General features: G+C 41.9%; 1 protein-coding gene across 1 annotated transcript in view; it reads left to right on the top strand.

The window, feature by feature from the left end:
• Positions 1-24,687, top strand: part of CRYBG3 (crystallin beta-gamma domain containing 3) — a 51,448-nt gene that overhangs the window by 19,958 nt on the left and 6,803 nt on the right. Inside the window, exons 10-15 of the mRNA XM_065741881.1 lie at positions 1,859-2,001; positions 3,786-3,912; positions 4,890-4,922; positions 9,791-9,900; positions 10,404-10,530; positions 18,664-18,803. Of these exons, the coding sequence (XP_065597953.1) occupies positions 1,859-2,001; positions 3,786-3,912; positions 4,890-4,922; positions 9,791-9,900; positions 10,404-10,530; positions 18,664-18,803 (680 nt within the window). The remainder of the gene's footprint in view (positions 1-1,858; positions 2,002-3,785; positions 3,913-4,889; positions 4,923-9,790; positions 9,901-10,403; positions 10,531-18,663; positions 18,804-24,687) is intronic.

Raw genomic sequence — 24,687 nt, 5'->3', positions numbered from 1 at the left:
TCCAGCATGCTGCCAGCTCTGTTACCAGCAGCCACATTGGACTCAGTGAAGTCAAATGCAGGACAAGTTCCTGAGGGAGGGCAGCGTGTATATGTGTGTATATTGATGTGGGGAGATCGGATGTGTTTGCTATTTTCTGTAGACTCAAATGAGAGAATCTATGAAGCTGAAGTTTACTCGTGTTTGTCATGATCAGGGAAGGACCAATTTCTAAGTCTGTTATAGTGCAGCAGGGTACACTGCTTTCAAAACTTTCCCACTGATGTTTTCAGATTAAAAATTATTGGACTTGTCTTCAAAGTTCATTTTTAAGCATTTCATATTGCTTATTATATAAGAAACTGCAGTGAAAACTCTGTAAGGAAAAAGTCATGACTGTATTTAAAACATGCTTCCAATGAAAATTGTGGATGTATTTTCATATTTTGAATGTAAAGAAATTAAGTGCAGATTTAATCTAAACAGCTTTTCAGGAACTCGTAAAATTCTTGCTTTAGGGCTGTTTAGTTAGCTGTTATTCATTGTCACTAAAACTACACTAATATTTTTTCCTTTCTCTATGTAGTAGTCTGAAACTGCCATTGATGATTTTACCAAACATTGTACTTGAATTTCAAGTATGTACTTGAAGTAGTTGGTACTTCTTAAATAAGTGGAAGAAGTAGATTGTCAGTATAGTAGGAAGGCCAGTTTTACTACAGAATTTGCTACATCGTTTTTTAATATCCTGTAAACAATGCAGAGAGCTTGACATACATTAAATGTTTGTTCTAAAATTGGTTTTGATTATGACTGAATCCTGTATACAAGCATGGTCTCCTTTAAAGAGCCTCTTTGGTCTGGCTGTGTGCTTGGTCTGGCCTTAATAATTAAGTGCTTTTCTTTATTCTTGTAAGTCTAGTTTTCTCAGGGCAGCCTTCAGTTTAGTAATCTCAGGACTGTAGCTTAATTGCTACATTAGCAAGTAGTTTGTGTAATAATTCCTGTGTGATGTCCTCATATATTTGTGAATCTGTTGACTGATACATTTGCTTAACAGTTGCAAAATGTTCTAATTTGTGACATATTACAGCACTGCAGAATGTTTCAGAAACACAAAAATTGAATTGAGTTCATGATTTTGATAACAGTTTAAAGAAAGTGAACGGTATGTTGTTTTCCATGTTTCCAAACAGTGGCTGATCTGTGTACTTAAAATTGCTAAGTATTTAAAAAGTTGGATATTTGAAACTCAATTTTAAGTAATTAAAGCTGTCCAAGTTATTTGGTTAAGCAAAGCAATGTCACACAGCTATGTAAGACAGAATGTAACAGTGCAGCAGGAGATTTGTTTTATTGCTATAGTGTGTTCAGTCATACAGTACACATCTCCAAAATCTACAAACCCTTTTAGCAGAAAAAAGTGATCTACTGTTGCTTTTACTCTCCATGATTATTGCCTTGTCTCTGGGAAGGAAAAGGGTAGGAAAACTTGAGGTAAAGTCTGTAGTCACACTAATGCTTGGAGTAGTTATTTGTGAAGCTGTTGGAAAACAAATGCTCAGACCCACACCATTCTCTTTCGCAAGCAGGCAACTTTGCACTCTGTGTTCTCATAAAGAATAGGGTGGTACTCAGGGACAGCAAGTTCTTCCTCCCTAAAGGGGAGACAACAGAGGAACATATAAGATCGACAGGCTTCCAGATAGACTCTTCAATGCCAAAGTCTCCCTTAAAGATCTTTTCACAAAGGCCAAAGCCTTTTCATTGTTTTATAAAGGACTATCCTTCAGTGTGCAGCTCTTAGCCAAACTGTTTTATGCTGTGAAGTAGCTTTAGCTGTGGCATCGTATGGTCTAACTCATATGCTGCCTCTTAGGATTTTATAGAGTCATCAGTGACACTTTTTCAGTCCAATGATGAAGATGAGAAAACACTGGATCTTGTCAATGAAGATATTCCTGATTTGGAACAGACTGGATTTGGCCCGGAAATAGGATCGATTGTTGTGAAAAGTGGAGTGTAAGTCTACTGAAATATATGACTGGAAGTATTATGTACTTTTATACCCAGCTGTTTTCAAGTAATATTTGGACAGAACATACTTTACATGGTACAAGTGGTAAATGGTTGGAGGAGAACAATATTTATTTCTGTTTCCTCACTAAATGAAAAAATATCTTAACGTTTTCTCTATATCTCATGCCTACACCTTGATTTGGATCTGGTTGCTCTAGTTACTACAGAAAGCTTGTGAAATCACATAGACCGTAGATTTTCATAATACAAGTACGTCGATAATAATGCAGAGTGTTGTGGTACAGAAGAGATATTTTAAGTATGTTAAGAACTGGAATACCTTTTGGGGACAAATGGAGCCTGTATAGAAAGGATGTGCTGTGCCTTAATCATAATGAAATCAGACCATGGACACTGAAAATTGAAGCCTTCTTTGGAGAATGATTTAAACTAAAAGCTAGAGGCTAAACCAAGAACTGTTGAAGAGTAGTGGCCCAAACAGATGAAATCCACAGGATAGATTTCATTAATGTCTATGGATGTCTAATGACTATGAAGTCCAGGAGGAAAGAAAACAGTACAACTACAATAAATAAGGAAGGTAAATAAGTTGGCAGGCATATGCAATTTTAAGTGATGAAGCAAGGACAGAAATTACAAGTGCTTCTACTCCAATGCCAGAAGCATAAAAACTAGTACAGAAGGAACTGGAATACTTGACATTAGTTGGCAACTCTGATACAGCAGACCACAGACATTGGGATGAAGGATAAGCTGAGCAGTGTTGCAGGGCTACCAACTACTGGCCAGTATGCATACCTCATGGTTGGAAACAGCCCATTGTGTACACATCTAATAAATTGCCAACATAAGTTCATCTCCAAAAAATGAATAAAAGGAGCTTCCCGAGACTTATACATTAATGGATCTGGCTTCTGTCCACAGTAAAATGGCAAAATCTGCAAGATCATGAAATGCATAGTTAATCACAGTCTGAAGGGAAGTGACTTCTGTGACTTCTGTGAAGGGAATTGCTGCCTCAATAAACCTCTGGTATTCTGTGAGAAAGTTGATATGCACATGAATAAAGACAATCCTATAAAAATAATAATGATAAGAGCCTTTGATAGAATGATGCATAGTTTATTGAGGAAATAAGGTTCCATGGAGTTGGAAGAAAAGTTCTGTTAGGAACTGAGTGCTGGCTCACATGTAGGAAGCAAAGTGAAGAGTCTTAAGAATGGAGAAGAGTCATCAGTTTCTCAGGAGTTGATAAATCTGCTTTTGTTCGATCATGTCATCGGTGATTTTATTCAGGAAGACTTAGTAATCTTGGAGGAGGAAGCAAACAGTACTCTTCAAATCTACACTAATTTCTTCAGGGCAATTAAAAGCCATGTTAATGATGAGAAGTGCCAGTTGGACCTCATAAAATAGAGCAGCCAGAAAGATGGCAGGTATAAAATGTGTATAGTAATACACACAGGGGAAAGTAATCTAAGAAATAATTAAATGGTGCTGAACACACCAGATGCTAAATGTACTATGAAGGGAGATGTCCTCTAGTATCCCTAACAGCTCTAAAAGAACAGTCCTTGATTCTAGGGGACTAAGAAAATATAAGTGTGTGATGCTTAAGCAACTCAAATCCAATTTGACATTTCACTCTCAGATAGACTTGTCAAGAAAAAATCCAAAGAAAATAGTTCTATTGAACTTGCTGGTATTTTCATCAAGTTATACATGAAAATGTGATGTTTTCCATTTATTTTTCTGCTATTCTCCAGGTGGGTTGCATATCAGCAGAAACATTTCTGTGGAGAACAGTATGTATTGGAGAAAGGAAAATACAAGTGTTTCTTTGACTGGGGAGGATCCAGTAAAATCATTATGTCAATTCGACCAATTAAGTTGGTGAGTTACTAGAAATTTCTAAGGACAAAACTTAGAAGAAAGCAGATCTTTGGAGTTCAGAGTCTACAATAGTTTTATAATGTGAAGTTTTATAACCATTTAGTCTGCTTTCTTGGAAACAAGTTAAAGATTCTTGTGGATGACATACCATAAGTCTGTACAAGACAGAGACTGAACCTCGTTTTTCTGAAATAGGTTCTTTGGATCTTTCTTAATGTTAATGAGAAAGTTGCCAGGGAAACTTATTAAGAACTTCCCTTATGTTAGGCTGCGTTCGTGGAACAAAAACCTGGCCTGGAAAGATTTATTTTGCCTAACTGATAAATTCTCAAGCATTTGTATAACTGTTTTCTGGCTCATAGTATGTAAGAGAGCTCTGTGGGCTTTTTTTATACTTCCATACTATAGTATTTATATGGCATATAGTGAATAATAACAGAAAATGGTTTTAATCCATTTTTAAATATAACTAGGCCAAATAGATTATCATCCTAATGGAAAGCAAAGCAAATTTTCAGTTATAAGTATATACTAAATGATATTACTACACTGAAAACTGAATAAGAAGCCTAGTTTTGAAGAGTATATTTTGACAAAAGTGTCCCAATATTGTTCTGAATTTTGTTTTTGTTCTTTTTTTTTTTTTTGAGAAATACATTTAAATCCAGATAGATTTACATTGACTCTAATTCGAGTTACATGAACTGATTAATTAGTTACACAAACTAAATAATGATGCAGTATCTCACTGGAGAAAAGGACTGAACAATGAGGTGTCTAGTAATGAGCTTATAGGCATCTGATGGCAGGGAATGGGAAAAGAGAACTGTGCCAAGAACATGGGAACTGTGTGCATCTCTGCTCTTGAATTTGTAGTTTACAAATTACAAATTTCAGGGTCTTGACATGCCTTATTGGAAACTAATTATAATTCATCTTGTTTGTTCATATGCCTGTATATATATTTATTCTTGCAGGAACCGCTTGGAACGAATGAGCCTCCACATTTGGTATGTTGATGTTATATAACTATCTCTAGTACTAAACTACATTTAATAATTAAACACAGGTAATGCTGAATTTCTTGCTTCGTTACTTCAGATGTATATCTCAGTATTATCATCTCTGTACATTAAAGAATAGCTTCCGGAAGCTGATAAATGTGTAAGGGCTATGTTTGCCAATGTTCTGCTCTTTGTTTTATTCCAGTTCATAGTTTGTAGTATTCTGACCCTAAAATGCAAGCAGTACAATAGACTTGGGTGACTTTGGATCTTTGTAGCCAGCTATTCTTTTTTTTTCTTTTCTGAAAACTTGATATCAAATATATTTGTCCTTCTCCTTGTTACATGTGTTCTTTCCGTTGTTTTGCATTGTCAGGTTCGTAGCTAGGTTGCCATATGTGTGAGGTGAAAAATAACAATATATAAACTGCAGAAAATTGAACTGCACACTTCAAACTAGTAGGTCTGATGAGATTGAAGTTGGGATTTCCTGATTATAACAAATCCAAGATGTATCTCTTCTGTGAGGCATTGAAACAATTTCTCTGAAAGCTACATCTACCTTGCTGATAATTGACTTCAGTTTTAAGGAGAAGTAAGTTTGAGGATTTGCACTTCTGATCCTTATCTTAATTTCATTAGCATACCTTTGGTGGTATCTTACTGATCAAAAAGCTGCTCACAATATTTGTGCTTATCACCAGGCATGGTCTCTGTCTCCCACAACGTTCTGTCCCAACAGGGCTCTCCTCATTTCTGGCATTTGTGGTTTCATTTATCCTTTTCTGTCCTGGAGTGAGCTGCTAGCATGGGTGATTATCTAAGTGGTTATATTGATTTCTCTATTGTGCTTTTAATTAAGCAAATTTCGAAAACTGTGTTTTGGGAAATATGGCATTTTCCAAAAGAAAATGTAGAGCTTAATGGCTGTTTCAGAAAACTTAAGTATTTTGTCATCTGGACATAATTTTGTTTTCCTTGAACGGGTATCATAGCCATAAGTGCGTGGGAAATGTATACATTTTATTGCTTAGCAGGTTGACCACACCCTTCATTTTAACTATGTTCTGTAGTTCAACAGTTTTATGATTACCCCAGCACTACCAGAAATATTTCTTGTCTGAAGATGTAATTGGTGTGTTATTTTAGCCTTAAACATTGATTTCCTGCCAGACCTACTCATATGGCAGCTTGTGGCCAAAGACTTGCAAGGTTGTTCACACTAAGGCCTGGTAAATGATACCAAGTAAAATAACTGGCTCAATGAATCTAGTGGGATCCAGACAGCTGAACATAATTTCTTCTCCATCTTCAGCTCTTCTACTTCTTGAGCATTTCCCTTCCAAAAAAATTGTTTTCAGTGCTTCAGTCCAGTTTTCCAGACCTTTAAGATCAGTGCAAACCTTTGAAATTTCAATAAATTTTGTTTACTGTCTTTTTAATTTTTCAGTAATACATATATAAAACAAGCAAACAAAAAAGTGTGGATGATGTAGAATGCTCCAAAAGTAATGCCTTCTATTTATTTTCTACAACAGATACAAAGAGTACAATAACACTGTTTGATTCAGCAAATTCTCAGCTACAAAACACTGTTTTTCAACATAGTCACCACCATTAGCTGTGAATTTTTACCAGCAATTCACAAGAGTCTACATGCCTCACTCAAAGAAATCTGCATGGCTTTCTGGAACATTGCCACCACCTCACTGTGCTCACATCCGTTCTTTGGTCTCTATAAACATTCAGTAAGCATCCACAAATATCAAGGGCTGAGAACTGGCTGACTGGCAGAGCTCAGAAGGCCATGATTGGAGGCACAGAGTCCAGTTGGAGGCCTGTACTGAGTGTTGTTCCTCAGGTGTTGGTGCTGGGTCTGGTCCTGTTCAACATCTTCATCAGTGATACTGATGAGAGGATAGAGTCCATCCCCAGCAAGTTTGCTGATGATATGAAGCTGGGAGGAATGGCTGACACGCCGGAAGGCTGTGCTGCCATTCAGCAAGACCTGGACAGGGTGGAGAGTTGAGCAGAAAGGAACCAGATGAGGTTTAACAAGAGCAAGTGTAGTCTTGCACCTAGGGAGAAATAACTGCGTGCACTGGTACAGGCTGGGGGATGAGCTGCTGGAGAGGAGCTCTGAGGAGAGGGACCTGGGTGTCCTGGTGGATAACAGGTTGGACGTGAGCCAGCAGTGTGCCCTCGTGGCCAAGAAGGCCAATGGGATCCTGGGGTGCATTAAAAAGAACGTGACCAGCAGGTCAAGGGAGGTGATCCTCCCCCTCTGCTCTGCCCTGGTGAGGCCTCATCTGGAGTACTGTGTCCAGTTCTGGGCTCCCTGGTACAAAAAAGGCAGGGACCTCCTCAGAAGAGTCCAGCAGAGGGCCACAAAGATGATAAAGGACATAGAACACCACTTAAGAGAAAAGGCTGAGAGATCTGAGACTCAGAAGGGATCTGATCCACAGCTATAAATACTTAAGGAGCACGAGGCAAAGGGACAAGGCAGGACTCTTCTCAGCAGTGTGTGGTGCTAGGATGAGGGGAAATGGTTGCAAACTGAAGCTTAGAAGTTCTGCACAAATATGTGTAAGAACTTCTCCACAGTGCAGTGACGGAGCAGTGGCACAGCTGCACAGAGAGGTGGTGGAGTCTCCTTCTCTGGAGACGTTCCAGACCCGCCTGGATGCCTACCTGTGCAGCCTGGGCTAGGGAGCTGCTTTGGCAGGGGGGTTAGACTCAATGATATCTGGAGGTCCCTTCCAACCCCTACAATTCACAATCTGTGAAATTACTGATCTATATGAGATTGTTTGGCCTGTTGTGTTCTCTAATAGCACTCATAGTTTTGTTTTCAAAAAATACTATCCTGACTTCTGACAGTCCTGGTTCTTACAGGATTCCATCCTAAAATTAAAGAAGAATGTCACTTGTATTGCTGCAGCCCTTTTGAAAGGGAGATATTTTCAGTTAGTTTTTGTAGGGAAATATTTAATCACTTAGGTTGACTAAAGGATAGCATTCAGATAAATATGAACATTTTCCCATTCAAGGTAAAGAAATGTTTCCATATATGCAGCAGTCTCGTAGTTTGGAAAATGCATGGTGCATGAGTTGGCAAATCCTTAAGTATTCTCTTCTATAAGCCGTACACCAGTTATTTTGAATGATTGTGTCAGTTATCCCACCCTTAATAAGTGCAGACCTGAGCTAAGGGAGCTGTGTTCACTGTCCAGGAGCGTGTCTTTTTCCACTTTTTTAGTTGCTCTTCAGAAAAACAACTGAATTTTCTTTAATCTTTCAGTTACTCCCCTGATCTTCTGCTTCTGCCAGAATCACTAATAAACAAAGTGCATGTGATGCAAGAATGGCTGAATTTGACACTTCTAAGAAATTATTCATTTTATTTATTAAAAGAAAACTTTGTTTTGCTCAGCAAGAACAAAGCCTTCTTCATTAGCAGTTGACTTGCGCAGAGAAATTAGGGAGCAGAGATAACTGCCATGATAACTTGGTTGTATTTTCAACATTCTGCCTGTTGACTTTTTAGGAAGTGAAACCTGATAAAGCATTATTAGCTACAGTTTAAGACTAATAACGGATACACAATTTTTTCATTGAGGAATTGATACTTCATCCTAGCTTTAGTGTGGTTAAGAGCATCATTCACTATTAGACATATTTCCTATTTATGGAAAAACTACTTACACTTTATCCTTCATATTGTAGCTGATCTGTTTTCTCAAAGGCCAGGTTAAGCTTTTCTTGTTCTTTCCAGCAGGAAATGTATTCATTTCTTTTCAAAACGCAATCTGAATTTTTCCATAAAAGCATTTGCTAATGCTTATGTTTGGCCTGTTCTCTGTACTGGCAAGACCAATTGATTTCTTTTTTTTGGCAGGAAGCTGGGCTGATTTGGGGCATAATGGGGGAAGTTGTGCTTGCAACAGCTGTAGTGTTTTTCTTCCATTACAGAATATGAGCTGTTCTCTTGTTAAAGTTTGCATTCTTTTCCAGCCTCTCTTTCAGGTTTTAAAGGGAAAATCACCTCCATTATACCATACCAGCATAAGAACACAGAATTTTTAGTGACTTCACTATAAGTAATGGGCTGTATCATACTACTGAGTGCTTTTTGTGTGTGTGGGTTTGGGTTTTTTTTCTCTTTTTAACTGCAGTATTTTCAACCTTATTGCTTTTCAGAGTGAACTGAGCACATCTTACTGGTGGAGTATAGTTCAGTGTATCTTGAAGTTCTTCACCATGACATGCAATGCCATCTTAGCTGAACTTTTCATGAAGTTAGTACGGCCATGGTACACATACCAAATTGCACCGGGTTGCCCCCAGAAATTCTCCTGCTGGTTCTTGAACAAGAACTACATGCAATTGCTCGGGGAACAGAACCTTTCAAGGCATTTTGCTAACAGTAACCTACAGTAACCTTGTATCTTTTGACAATTGCCTTCTCCTCCAGTTTTGAAACCTGGATTACTGAGTTAGCCACAGTTCAGGGGTATTTCACATGGAAGATAACATCCTTCAGTCCTACTCCTCTCTGTTCTCTGGGTCTTCTCCTGCTGCATTTGATCTTACGCTTGTTACCACTACATTAACATGACTGCAACTCAGATATTAACATAAACTTCCTGAACAGGATCCAGAGATGATAAAACACACAATCTAGCTAAAAAAAAAAAAAAAAGAAAGCAGCTATGGAGATATGAAAGACTCCTTAACTGAGAATTCATTCTTTTTACTGTGTTTTGCAAATTGAATGGATATGTCTCTTAGACCACTATGTCTTCTAACGTTAATGGCAATGAGTTTATTTCCCTTCTAGTCATTGGCTTTGTTTTGTTTTGTTCTTGTAGCTCAAAGCTTTCAGTAACACACATTTCCAAGGAGCATGCCTTGATTTCACAGCAGAAGTTTCTGATTTCACATCATTCATACCATGTTCTTTTAAGGTTCTGCGGGGTTGGTAAGTGTTGTTTTACATGCCACCATTTTAAGTAATATTTTTTTTCCTAATGCTACTAAATTTCAGATCATCAGCAGTGCATAACACACTGATCATATTCCATCACATCTTAGACTCCTTGTCTTGCAATGTAGCTCAGAAAATGCTGTCCTGCTGTTGATCAGGATAGCATGCCTTTTGTTTTCCCTGTGAGAAGGAAAGCTCACTGTGACTTTTTTTACTTCCCATTAGAATTTATTCTAGATTTTAAGAGTTCTATGCAGGAGAGGTGTCTGCCTTCCATTAGTGTCTGTTGATTCCAAGGCTGAGATTTCTGTACCATGTGATTTGATTTTTATATTTTGTTGCTTTGTCACATAGCCGTTAAAGTCACTTTAGTTTTACGAAAACAAGGACAGATTTTTTTTATCCCTCACTTCCTTAGCAAATACTAAGTCTTGAAAAACATTACTATTAATAAGCATCTTGAGCTGCTAATCTTTTTTGCTATTTTGTTCTTGCAGTTGGCTCCTTTATTACCAAGGGGAAATCGATGACAATCATTGTGTGCTGGAAGAAGGCCTCTACATTGATCTCCCTTCCTGTGGCTGCCCAACTGCTGCAATCAAATCCCTGAAGCCTATTGAATACGTAAGGACTTCACTGAAAAAAATAATGCTTTGAAACTCTTTTATTAGTCAGGTGTCTCAAGCAAGCACTTGCATTAAACAAACTTCAACCTGGGGAAAAGAGTAAAGTTTGTTTCCTTGGATTATGAGATTTGGAGGTTTGGAACAAGTCAGGCTGTGTGTACACACTCAAGTAAGCATACTTTGTGCTTGTGTGTTCCTGGCTGAAGATTACTCTTTTCCACAGGAGTTGCATTGTTTGATGTTTCTCGGACTGCCCTTTATGGTACAGCTCAGCAGCTTAGAACACAGCAAGATAGTGCTTTTTGTGTATTGCTTTTTGTTGTTCTGTCTAAGCATATGGGGTTTCTTATATTAGGCCTACAGCCAAGACTCAGTCTTGAAGTACTTGCTGTGATGCTGTTTAATTTACTGTTTTGCAGAAATACTAAAAAGATTTTTGCCTTATAATGGCATCTCAAATTCTGAGTCAATGAATAAAGTGGCATAATATGCTTCATGTGGCATGTGGGCTGTGTATGACACATCAGATAATTCAATCCAAAGCTCGTTTCTGGTCAACCTATTTCTTAGTGACCCCTGAGACAGGGGACAAGTAATTATTACACATGAACAGTCTTTATATGACTTTCATGTTGGTTGTAGTACCCAAGCATGGATCTTAAAGTCAGATGACCTGTTGTAAGGTGAGATTCAGGGTCTTCTAGGGCCACAACATTGTATGGGAATGTGTTTTATTACCCAGTACAAGGCAAATACAGTTTTTCTGGATCTTGCTGTAATCTGGCACATGGAACATAGGCCTCTGGAGTCTCATCATGTCTGTGCCTTTGTCCCATATTTATGTATGAACCTGTGCAAAAGCATGAACTGTCCATAATGCTGTCAGTAAAAGAGAAGGACGTGTTTGCTCTGCCCACTCCCTTCTAGCACTGACCAACTTCTCCAAAAGTCTTCCTACTTCCCTGTTCACAGAAGACAAATTCAACCCATGTTGCACATGTCCTTCACTGTAACACAGACTAGACTGTAAAGATTACTCAATTCACTCTTTTCTTCAAATTCCTTTTTTTTCCCATTTGTGAACAGGTTTTAAAAGAGCACCAGATGCTATCCATGGGTTGGGAAGGATCTGCAGCTCAAGGCTGAGAGTTGGTCCTTTTGCTAGGGTCCACAGATCTAGCTGCATTGAATTCAGTAGCATTATCTTTTCACTGAGAGCCTAGTTTTCACGTTAAAGATCTTCCTTTCACTTTAGGCTTTTGTGTTCTGCTCTGCTAAATCAGAATGAAGTTTTAATGTAAAATGATAGGTCTCAGCCAAACTCCCCAATCTGGCATAGTAAATAAGCTATTGGCAGCCCTTGATTACCAAGGGCCAAGCCCTGGGAGAAGTGTGTTTGGCAAGCTGCGTGTGGAAAGCTTACACACATCTTCCTGTGCTTTCTATGTGACTTGCACCTCTGGTTCAGTTCCTTTCTTGCAAATAGGAGATCTTGTATTCCTCTAAGTGCTGGCATTTAATACTGTAAAATGCTGTTGAACCACACCTGCTTTCCAAATAGAAGTGTACTCACTGACCCCTAACACAGTGTGTGTTAATGGTGCAGGACAGTGTTCAGAGGCATTGTTTAGCACAGATGCGATGTTAAGCACGCAGCAGCAAGCTTGGTCAGTGGTCAGAAACAGCCACAGTTCATTCTGTGCATTGTCTGCCATGCACTATTGTTGGAACAGAGCCCTTTTTATTAAAAGGTATTTCTGTAAGCTCATTCAAGATAGCAGCAAATGTATTCCAAAGTGGAATTGTTGTGTAGCATTATTGAATTCTGCTGAGACACTGGGAAATGCATCCATTGTTCATGTTTAAATACCCAGCCCACTTTCAGTCCTAGAGTGTGTATCTATGATTCTTTGAACTTGATAGCTCATGCATACAGGAGAGAGTGTGGAACCATGACATCAAGCACCGAGTGTGCATTGCGTCCTGCTCTCCTTTAAGGAGTCTGTATGAACCAGGCAGTAATTTCTGCAATTCTTTGGCTGATTATAATTATTTTTTTAAATAGAGTATCCAATTCCTTGAAGAAAAGGAAAGGATCTGAGAAAAAGGTTGTTCTCAGAATAATGTAGTTTTGATGCAAGCGGAATATTTGCAGGTATAGCAAGCAGTTCAAAATGAAGTGTATATATATATATTCTTAGAAAAGTTTTGTGGTTTTATTTTGAAAAGGCCAGAAATGTGGCTTAAGAGCTGAATTGCATGTCAAATTGGAAAATGTCATTCTAAATCACTGAGTTGGTCCAATTAAAATTAAAAAGCAAAACAAAAAAAGCCAACCCTGTTTAAGCAACCCAGAATGGGTTTGGATAGGAAAACAAGCTCGGACTGCTGATAGTCAGTGTTTCAGATTGGCTGACTTTTAGCTCTTGGGGAGATGTCTTATGGGTAAGTTACGCAGAAGGAAGAAAACATCTCTGTAGCACAATAATAAGAAAATAATATCATTTGTTCTCAATATCCTGGGAAGGAAAACAGTATTGTGGTACCCATGTATTAGTCTAGATTGTAAGGTAGATAATGATATGTTACATAGACTCTTCTCTTCTGAAAAAGGCTGCTTCTCAAAGTCCAAAGAGCCTTTTTAATTTACTATTTTCTAAGAGGGGGGAAAATGCTGGAAAATGTATCTTTTAGTAACTCATTTTCTTAAGTGAACAGGCAGTTACTTTGAAAACCCACTTAGATTGGTAGGATACGTGTCTATCTCTCATTGTCTCCCTTCACCTAAACATCTGTTTAAATCTCTTGTTAAAGAGATGCTCACTGATGAAATTTGCTGAAATTCTTGTTGATATCCACTGTGCAGGTAGGTAAGAAAATAACACAGGTTAAGAGTTGCTTCATCTGCAGCAGAGATGCAGATTTTCATGCTGGTGCCAACAAGGACTGGCCTGTTGTGCTGCCATGAATTCAGGACAAGGAAAGCTGGCATTTATAGGAGTACAGTTGCTTTCTGGGGCCATTGTTTGTTTCTCAAAGAGTTTTGGGGATGGAGACCCTTGCATGATGTTCTCAGGATTTGATTTAGTAGTTGGGTAGGGATAGTGGTAGGAGGATGGTTGGACTAGATGATCTTGTAGGTCCTTTCCAACCTTATGAACGTATGAGGCTCACCTTTAGTGGCAGACACGTTATTTTGTTAAAATCCCCATAAAACCTGAGGTGCTATTACAAGGATAATGGTATCCAAGATTGTTGCAGTGAGCAATTACTTTTCCTTTTAAAACATTAACTATATCCTTAAAATGAAACCTGTCTTGTAATTTGTCAAAATTCTGAATTTATTTGCTAAAAACAGAAACGAGATCTGGGTTGTAGGCCAGATCAGTACAGTGCTTTTTCTTACTTCTTTTCTTCTGAGCTTCCTTACTCTTCCTCTGATTAACAGTGATATATCCTGTATTTCTATATTGCTTATCTTTAAGTTAAATACAGGTGTTAACTAATCTTCCCAGCATTCCTGTGAAGTAAATAATCAAATCAGATACAAAAAGTAATGAGTGTTTCCCAGGGCCAGGCCATGAGTCATCTGGTGCAGCTGGGGCTGGACCGTGGGTGTTGCTGTCTTCCAGAGCAGCCCTGTTTCCCTCAGCCAGGCATCCTTCCCACACTGAAGGGAGAAGCCAGCAGAGCACGGCTTCAGCAAAAACAGTTGTAAATAATAAGCAAGTCAAGACTAAAAAGTAGGGATTTTTCCAAGGGTGCTGTAATACGGCTATTGAAGCTTCTCTCCAGTAGGACTCTGGCAAAGGCTGTTTGCATAGCAGCAGGTCAGCAGGGACCACGGGTTTGCAGCCTTGCTTTTTTTGTGACCCAGTGGATTTCTTTGGCTTATCGGGTTTTTCTCATTCGAGTTTGCAAAGACTAAGTTTACCAAAAAAGACACATGAAAAATACATTGTGTTGGTAAATCTTTTTCAGTGGGATGATTAGTAACAATTTTGATAAAAATCATAATGAAAATTATTTATCCTTATTATAAGGAAACTTGTGCAAATTCCCATGTGCACTTGGGCTTCAGTCGTTGCACTTTTGGTTGCCTTCTTTGTATCTATTCCCCCCGTACAAAAAAGACTGGGACCTTCTCAAAAGAGTCCAGCAGAGGGCCACAATGTCGAGAAAGGGTGTGGAACACCTCCATTCTGAGGAAAGGCTGAAAGACCTGGGTCTCTAAAATTGTGAGAGATTGTGGAGTCTCCTTCTCTGGAGATGTTCAAGACCCGCCTGGACGCCTACCTGTGCAACCTGGGCTAGGGAGCTGCCTTGGCAGGGGGGTTGGACTCGATGATCTCTGGAGGGTCCCTTCCAACCCCTACAATTCTGTGATTCTGTGATCTCTACACTATTTTGTCTCCTTGAATCAGGCACCTAAGCCTTACAGTGCAAAGAAAAGGCTTTTGGAAGGAAGCTCGCATTGCATTGATCTGTAATGCTTCCAGCTTGCTTTGCATTTTTTGTGAACTGAAAATGTACACAATTCTGTTCTGAACTGTGAAAAGTTTGTGGTGCACAGCTTTTCTCCACTAAGTGAAGGTGGAAGTTGAAGAGGAAATGCTGAGCCAAACCAGCCTGAGCTGCACTAGGGTTGATCTCCCTGGCTTAACTTTTCAGCCTCACACTGTGAGGGGAGAAGAAAGTTTTCTCATTTTCCAGCCTTACATCATGGGATATATTAACCATAGTCTGCCACACCTGTTAAGAATATCCTTGTACTTAACAGTTCACAGGCAGGCTTGTATTTTGAAAACACCACATAAATACAACCTTTCTTAATCACTGGCCTCTTAAATGTATTAAATCTTTCCATGCTTCTACCTTAGGACTGACATTGGCATTAAAAACAGCAGAAACAAAACCTTCAAAGTTTATTGGTGTTGGTTTAAGCAAGGCAGTTAGTTCCTTAATACACAAGATCAGATAAAATGACTTCTTTAGTGCACTGTCATTCTTGCAGTTGGCAACCCTTCACCAGAGGATGACATTTCAGATATTTTCCTTGAAAAAACTCTGGAAGGAAGCTAATGTAACCTAGACATGGGAATTACTCGCCAATTGCAGGCTGATGTAGATGCCTTTATCTTATCTTTCAAAATTTGAGACCGGGATCCACTTAATAATACCATAAGCTGAGCTTGTCTGGTTGTTTCTTCTTGTGTCTTGTTTTCTCCATCTGCCCTTCCTCTAGCCCTCAGAGAGCCTCATTCTTCTCTTGTCCATCAGGATTTGGCCTTAGTGAAGTAAGCTGGTCCTGACAGTCTCACACTCACTTATCACTGATGGCTCTTCAGCTCAAAACTGAGCTAAAATGCACCTCAGGATCCTTCAAAGAAGGGGAATAAGCAAAATGTCTCTGAGAGAACTGTAGTAGCACAGCCTCAAAACCTTGATTTTTCACTGTTGATGGTTTCCATGGAGCTATGAAAACAAAGTCAGAGAGAAAAGCCAGGCCAAGTCACCACTGCCAGCTGATGGTGTAAAGCAGTAATATATTAAGTGAGTAATCAAAGCATTGCTCTATATATGGTTATGGAAACACGAGAGCTTCAGTGTTTGAGACAGCAACATGTTTTCTGTTTCTGTACTTCATGTCTATGCCAAGATTGGTCCTAGATCAAGTCCTAGCTCTCACTGGACAGAGTGGCATCAATCCTTGTGACCTGTGAGTCTTAGATGCAGTGTCATCTGCGTGCCTGCAGACTGGGATTCTGAAAAACCTGATGACTTTCATGTGACAAAGTTCAGATAATCTCAGCCACGTGCAGTCATTTTAGTGGACTCCACCCACTTGCTGTTCAGATGCTTCATTTATAACTGGATAATGCTTGATCACGTGACTGTTCTGTCCAGCACAGCATCCCTGTCATTAATATATTGGATACTGCAAAAGCAAGATGCATGTAGGCTTTGGTAGCAGTGTCTAGCAACAGGGATGCCTTCTGCCACACTTGTGATAACTCTCCCTTTTGGACTAATTCTACACGTGGCTTTTGGTCTCTGCTCAGGTGAAAGCCAGTGCTAAGGGAGTAGGCATTCTGCAGACTGGAGTGTGGTGGCACTACCTTGCTCAGCAAAGCAACCTGCAAAGTAGCTACCTGCACTAGATTGCAAAGTAAGCCTTAAAACGCCTCATCCACCTGAAGGCAGATGAGAAGAACAGGCATTCCAAAATAAAGACAGTGATGGATTTAGATCTCTTTCTGCTTTGTATGTAGCATTCATTTTGTAGGATTGTAACTTTAAAAGAAAAATCTTGCCAGGTGAATGATAGCAAAGCCTTCTTTAAAATTATCCATCCAGCGCCCTGTCCATGGAGGGTAGTGTGACTCACATTGCCTCTGAAGTGATCACTGGAGGAAAGCGAGTTCTCTGAGGTAGGATTTGAACAACCACCTACATACCAAGTGCACTGAGTCAGTGGCAGTAAGTTCCTAAGTGCTGAATCATAGCCAAGATCTTCAGAGATACTTGACTCAAATGCACGTGCCTCTTCAAACATGAAAGTTATGCTCTCTTAATTATAAACTATAATTAATATTTTTTTTTCATTCATTCCACCTGAGGTCATACCTTTGCTACGGAAGAAATTCTGTTTTTTGCAGTGAGCTGGCTATCACAGGGTGATGTCTCTAAAGAACAAGGCTGCTGATTGAAGCAGTCAGACCTACCACTTCTTCCTTTATCAAATGCATCAGGATATAAATTGCAAAAAAGTGCTTACGATTGCAAGTTTAAAATGCTGAAAAGAATGTTTGAGTGTTCCTTGTACTAAGAAACTCAGCTAAACATGAGCCAGCAGTGTCACTGCTGGTATCCATGAAGGCCAGTGGTGTCCTGGCTTATATCAGAAATATTGTTGCCAGCAGCAGCAGGGGAAGTGATAGTCCCTCTGTACTCAGCACTGGTGAGGCTGTACCTCGAGTACCATGTTCAGTTTTGCACCCCTCACTACAAGGAAGACACTGAGGTCCTGGGGCATGTCCAGAGGAGGGCAATGAAGCTGGTGAGGTGTATGGAGCACAGGCATTATGAGAAGTGGCTGAGGGAGCTGAGATTGTTCAGTCTAGAGAAAAGGAGGCTCAGGGGAGACCTTATTGATCTCTATAACTGCCTGAGGGGAGGTTGTGGTGAGGTGAGAGTTGGCCTCTTTGCCCTTGTAAGTGGTGATAGAATGAGAGGGAGCGGCCCCATACTGTGCTAGGGGAGGTTCATGTTGGGTATTTGGAAAAATTTCTTCTCCAAGAACGTGGTCATGGACTGGAACAGGCCAACCAGGGAGGTTGTGGAGTCACTGTCTGTGGAGGTGATCAGGAAACGTTTGGATGTTGTGTTGAGGGATGTGGTTTAGTGGGAATGTATTGAAGGTGGATGGTTGGACTGGATGATCTTGGTGATTCTATGATCTCTCTGCTGTAGAGAAAGGCATAAGTGAAAAATGTTGCAATTCTACATGAGATTGATGTCTCTACTAATAATGTTAATTTTTTCAGTGTTGTCAGAAGAAAATTAAGAACGTCTGTAGAAACATGGGAAACTTTTCAGTTCTGTTGTTTTTAACATTTTTCAGTTTGTGGATCTGTAATATTTTGCCAGTGAACAAGCCACCAAATAGCTAATGGCAGTCTGCACACGATAGCCCTGTGATTGACCTCGTTGCTTTAGAAACAATCTGTACATCACCCTGAAAGCTGCTGTAACCTGTTCCAGCAGTAAATAAACAGGATTTTTGAAAAGCAACCAAAGGCCTGATGATACTGACCAGATCACAGAGAGATTTTTCAAATGGAAACAAAGGCCTCTGTGTCTCTAAGTGGCTCATTCTCTGGCTTGTGTCAGTGGGGAATATACATTGATGACAAAGCCACTGATAAATCCAGTGTATTTCAGGCATGTATGCTTTGTTGGGAGATGGCACTTTTTCTTTCTTTGCTTCTACGTTTGCTGGGCGAGCATGATTTAATTCCAAGGCAAGTGGAAATGAAACTGAAGTGGTAAAATGTGTGCATCATGCTTAGCAACTGAAGTTAGACTGCTCTGAATAAAACATTACTTTTTTTCCCCCCCACCTCCCCAGGTTTTTGCTGAGCCCTCCCTCAGTCTGTTCACACTGGAATGCTGCAAGGGCAGAGAACTGCACTTCAGCGAACCCGTCAACTCCATTTTGAATGAGGACCTTCATTTTTACACTCAGTCTGTATGGGTGAGAAGTGGACTGTAAGTATGGAAGAAATGTCCTTGTTGTTTTGGGGAGCCAGTGCTAAGCACGTGCTTTCTAACAGCTGCCTTTTTTAATAGGATGTATTCTAGATTCTAACTTTTGAGACATTTCCAAATCCTAAAATGTTGTTGAATGCTAGATTCACCTTGCGTACCAAGATTCATAGGTTCATAAGGTTGGAAAGGACCTACAAGATCATCTAGTCCAACCATCCTCCTACCACTATCCCTACCCAACTACTAAATCAAATCCCTTAGCACCTCATCTAAACGCTTCTTGAACAGCGCTAGGGATGGTGCCTCAACCACCTCCCTAGGCAGGCCATTCCAGTGCCTGACCACTCTTTCAGAGAAAAAATGTTTCAGGTCTAATCTAAATCTTCCCTGGAGCAACTTGTGGCCATTCCCTCTCGTCCTGTCATTATTTATCAGGGAGAAGAGGCCCATCCCCTCCTCACCACAACCCCCCTTCAGGAAGTGGTAGAGTGCAATAAGGTCTCCTCTGAGCCTCCTCTTCTCCAGACTGAACAATCCCAGCTCCCTCAGCCGCTCCTCATAAGACTTGTGCTCCAGGCCCCTCACCAGTTTTGTTGCCCTTCTCTGAACACGCTCCAGGGCCTCAATGTCCTTCTTGTAGTGAGGGGCCCAAAACTGAACACAGTACTCGAGGTGCGGCCGTACCAGAGCTGAGTACAGGGGGATGATCACCTCCCTGCTCCTGCTGGCTACACTATTTCTAACACAGGCCAGGATGCCGTTGGCCTTCTTGGCCACCTGGGCACACTGCTGGCTCATGTTAAGCCGAGCATCAGCCAACACCCCCAGGTCCTTTTCCTCTCCACATTCTTCAAGCCATTCTGCCCCAAGCCTATAGCATTGCATGGGGTTATTGTGGCCAAAGTGCAGGACCCGGCACTTGGTCTTATTGAACCTCATCCCATTGAGCTCAGCCCAGCTGTTCAGCCTATCCAGATCCCTCTGAAGGGCCTCCCTGCCCTCAGGCAGTTTGACACATCCTCCCAACTTGGTGTCATCTGCAAACTTACTGAGGGTACACTCAATTCCCTCATCTAGGTCATCAATAAAGATATTAAACAAGATGGGCCCCAAAACTGACCCTTGGGGGACACCACTCATAACAGGACGCCAGCTGGACTTAACTCCATTAACCACTACCCTCTGGGCACGGCCCTCCGGCCAGTTCTCCACCCAGAGAAAAGTGAACCTGTCCACACCACGGGCCGCCAGTTTCCTTAGGAGAATACTGTGGGAGACCGTGTCAAAGGCCTTGCTGAAGTCCAGGTAGACTACATCAACAGCCTTTCCCTCATCTACCTGTCTGGTCACCCAGTCATAGAAGGAGATGAGGTTGGACAAGCACGACCTGCCCTTTGTGAACCCGTACTGGCTGGGTCTGATCCCTTTATTGCCATGCACGTGTTGTGTGATCTCCCTCAAGATCATCTGCTCCATAACTTTCCCTGATACCGAGGTCAGGCTGACAGGCCTGTAGTTCCCCAGGTCTTCCTTACGGCCTTTCTTGTAGATGGGAGTCACATCGGCAAGCCTCCAATCTTGTGGGACCTCTCCAGATAACCAGGAATTCTGATAGATGGCAGAAAGTGGCTCGGCAGTCACCTCTGCTATCTCCCTCAGCACCCTTGGGTGGATCCCATCTGGCCCCATGGACTTGTGGCAGTTCAGATGGAGGAGAAGATCTCTGACCGTCTCTGCTTGGATCACAGGGGGTGCATTATGCGCCCCGTCCCGGACTTCCAGGTCAGGGCAAGTACCCTGTGGGCAACTGTTCTGTCTATTAAAGACAGATGTGAAGAAGGCATTGAGAACCTCAGCCTTTTCCTTATCATCTGTGGTTACATTCCCTGCCTCGTCGAGTAAAGGAGAGAAATTTTCCTTAGTTTTTCTCTTGCTGTTAATATATTTGTAAAAAGGTTTCCTGTTCTCCTTTACAGCAGTAGCCAATCTAAGTTCAAGCTGGGCTTTAGCATTTCTAATTTTCTGCCTGCAAATCTGCAAATCTTGGCCAGTTCTCTGTAGTCACCCCAAGTAGCCTGACCCATCTTCCAGAGGATATAGACTCTCTTTTTCTCTCGGAGTCTCAACAAAAGTTCCCGGTTCATCCACACTGGTCTTTTTCTCCTCCGGCTCGACTTACAAGACTCCGGGACAGCCTGCTTCTGTGCCTTTAAGATTTCCATCTTGAGGAGCATCCAGGCTTCCTGGACCCCTTTACCCCTCAGGAGCAAGTCCTAAGGGACCCTTGCAACAAGCGTCCTGAACAGGTCAAAGTCTGCCCTCCGGAAGTCCAAGGTATCAGTTTTGCTAGTCACCCTCTTGACGTCACCAAGAAATAGCAAACTCCACCATTTCATGGTCACTCTGGCCAAGACAATCTCCAGCCTTCACATCTCCTACTAGTCCTTCCCTGTTACTGAAGAGTAGGTCTAGCAAGGCATCTCCCCTGGTAGGCTCTTGCACCAGCTGTGTCAGGAAGCAATCATCCACACATTCTAGAAATCTCATGGACTGCTTCCTCTGTGCAGTATTATATTTCCAGCATATGTCAGGGAAGTTGAAGTCCCCCATGAAAACGAGTGCTGGCCATCGTGCAACATCTGCAACTTGTTTATAGAACACCTCATCTATTTCTTCATCCTGACTAGGTGGTCTATGACAGACCCCCACTACGATGTCACTCCTAAAGACTATCCCCCTGATCCTTATCCATAGGGACTCTACTTTATCATTTCCAACCTCAAGCTCTTCAACATCAAAACACTCTTTGATATAGAGAGCTATGCCACCACCCTTTCTTCCCTGTCTATCCCTTCTGAAGAGCTTGTAGCCATCAATCCCAGTATTCCAGTCATGGGAGAGGTCCCACCATGTTTCAGTAATAGCCACAAGGTCACAGTTAGCCTGCCTCACAATGGCTTCAAGCTCTTCTTGTTTATTGTCCATGCTGCGTGCATTGGTATAGATGCACTTCAGCTGAGATATCTGCCTCGCCCCTTTCTCCAGCACAGCCTCCTTAGGCTCTTTACTGGTGAGCCCTGTTTTATCCCCTTCCCCCGCCACAGCTAGTTTAAAGCTCGCTCAATGAGTCCAGCTAGCTCCTGTGCTAGGATTCGTTTCCCCCTTTGAGATAGGTGCATCCCATCAACAGATAACAGGCCAGGAGCCGAGTAAACTGCCCCGTGGTCAAAAAACCCAAAGCGTCTATCTCTACACCAACCTCTCAGCCAGTTATTCATCACCTGTGTTTTCCTAGCCCATTCTGTGTCCTTCACCGCCCCAGAAGGTATGGAAGCAAACACCACTTGTGCTCCCACCCCTTGAACTAATCGCCCTAATCCCCTGAAATCTCTTTTCATAGTTCGCAGACTTCTCTGAGATATTTCATTGCAGTCTGCCTGAACTACGAGTAATGGGTAGTAGTCGGTGGGGCGTATCAAATCCGGGAGTCTTCTTGCTATGTCCCTGATCCGAGCCCCAGGGAGACAGCACACTTCCCTGCGGTTTGGGTCTGGTCTGCAAATGGGGCCCTCAGTTCCCTTTAGAAGGGAGCCACCCACTACGATCACCTTCCTTTCTTTCTTAGTAGCAGCAGTCTCAATGCACGGAGGTGACTGCCTTGCCATTGGTGACCTCCTGCGGGAATCTTCCTGCACTTCCCCCCTTATCACCTCTTCAACTTCCAATGCTGCAAATCTATTGCTTAGGGGTATCTGGGGACACTGGGGAGGCAGAGGGGGAGATTGCCCACGATACCGAGCAGGGTACCAAGCAGGGACCCTCTGCCAGCCCTCCCTGTCCCTCAGATATCCCCCTTCTGCCCTACGGGGACAGGTCAGGGAGTCCACCAGAAACTGTGGGGGATCTCCCCGGTGCCTTTCTCTCTGGCGCTCTAGGGAGCTACTCCACCAGTCAATCTCCCGCTCACAGTCCCTGATGGCCCTCAGTCTCTCAACCTCCTCTTTCAGTTCAACCACCATGCTAAGCAGATCTTCCACCTGCTCACACCTTGCACAGGAGAACTGCTTAGCACCCTCATCCAGCAGTAGCAGGCTCTGGCACTCCTTGCAACCAGAGACCTGTGTAGCCACACTTCTAGGCAGACCTTCTGTCTGGGTCGCCACAGCCTTTTTAAGGCAAGCCCTCTGTCTTGTAGAGACCATGGCACAAAAAAGAATAAAAACAAATAAATGAAAAATTGAAAGTAAATACATAAATAAATAATAGTTTACAATCCATATCTATATATATTATTATAATAACTTATAAATAAATAATAATAATAATTAATATATATATATTAAAAAACCACAAACAAACAAACAGTGGGTAGTGACACTTCGCTGCCCTCCCTGAGCCCTGTTCAGCTGAGGGGTGAGAGCGAGGGCGCTGAAACCCTGGCAACGCCTGTGCCTCGTTAACGCCTCGTTAACCTCTCGCGAGAACAGCCTATGGGACTGCCCGCTCTCACTCGGTTCCCGACAGACTGGAACCTCCCGAAAACCTGTCCTGTACCTCAGTCAGCCACTGCAGCTCCGGCTGTGCCGATTTCAAAGCAGTTGATCACGAGGACTCCAGAATGAGCAAGAGCTCTGGGCAGAGGATGTATTTTGGCCCTGACCACACACATTTACAAGTGGTAGAGCCTGTTGCTCAAGCCAGGAGCCAAAAGTAAATCAGTAAATTCCTGACTCACAGGTAGAGTGAACTCGATCTGCCTTTGTTAACGGGCTGTAAAATACCAGCTGCAAACTGCAGTGATTGAATGTGAGCCACTGCAGTGGCTCAGCAGAGCTTGGCATGCTGTTCTGCTGCCACAGAGAGCAGCTCAGGGCGGATGGGACAGCTGGAGCAGTAATTTGCTTCTGCTGTTAGTTTAACCCCCCTGTGACTGGGAATAAACACTCGGACTGTTCTGTGAAAACCATCTTAAATCTGCAGAAGTGACCTTCCAATCCCTTTCCCATCTCTCCTCCTTTCACCTTCTGGAGGAGCTCCCAAGTGCTCTGTCTCAGCCAAGTTTCGGGGCTGCACAACAGGAACAGAGAACTTGCTGGGTCTTGTAACTGGGGCTGACTGGAAAGTGCTGGCCTTCAAATATGATGCACATTTCCTCCTTTAACCCTTTTCCCACCTCTCATGGTATTCACGTACACAAGGCTGTAATTTTCTTGAGTGGTCTTAACCGGATATAAAAAAAAACAGTGCCGAGTTTGAACTAATTGGGCAGCAAACTAATGTGGATTGTTTACTGCTGATGTACACCTCTGCTGTAATTTTTATGATGAATTTTTCAAATGCATCAAGTCTGGTGCCACCTAAAGTCAAAACCTTTTTACAGATATCTGTGATAACACTGCATGCATGCTCCTCTGATACTTAGAGATTGGTACAGAGCCCGAGCCTTATCCTGCACATGCTCCCAGAGTGATCATCTGCTGCTGCTTTAGAATCATACCATCACTAAGGTTGGAAAAGGCCTTTAACATCACCTAGTCCAACCCCCAGCCCATCCTCACCTCACCCAGTATCCATGTCCATCAGTGCCACATCCACACAGTTCTAGAAGGATGGTGACTCCACCCCCTCCCTGGGCAGCCTGTGCCAGTGCCTCACTGCTCTTTCTGAGAAGAAATGTTTCCTAATATCCAACCTGAACCTCCCTGGCACAATGTGGAGCCGTTCCCTCTTGTGCTATCACTGTTAGGCAGGAGAAGAGGTTGACTCCCACCTCGCTACGAGATGACTTGAGGCACCCCAAATGATGGTGGCTGCAGTTTGAGGCTGAAAACAATATGCACGTTCCTGGATGATGGTTTAGAGGAGGAAAGGATGTCACTGAGAG

The sequence above is a fragment of the Cyrtonyx montezumae genome, unplaced genomic scaffold, assembly GCF_038088225.1.
Source record: "Cyrtonyx montezumae isolate F1298 unplaced genomic scaffold, pur_monq_1.0 scaffold_3, whole genome shotgun sequence".
Taxonomy (NCBI): Eukaryota; Metazoa; Chordata; class Aves; order Galliformes; family Odontophoridae; genus Cyrtonyx; species Cyrtonyx montezumae.
Note: the sequence above shows the minus strand (reverse complement) of the source record. Positions and strands in the feature narration are given on the sequence as shown.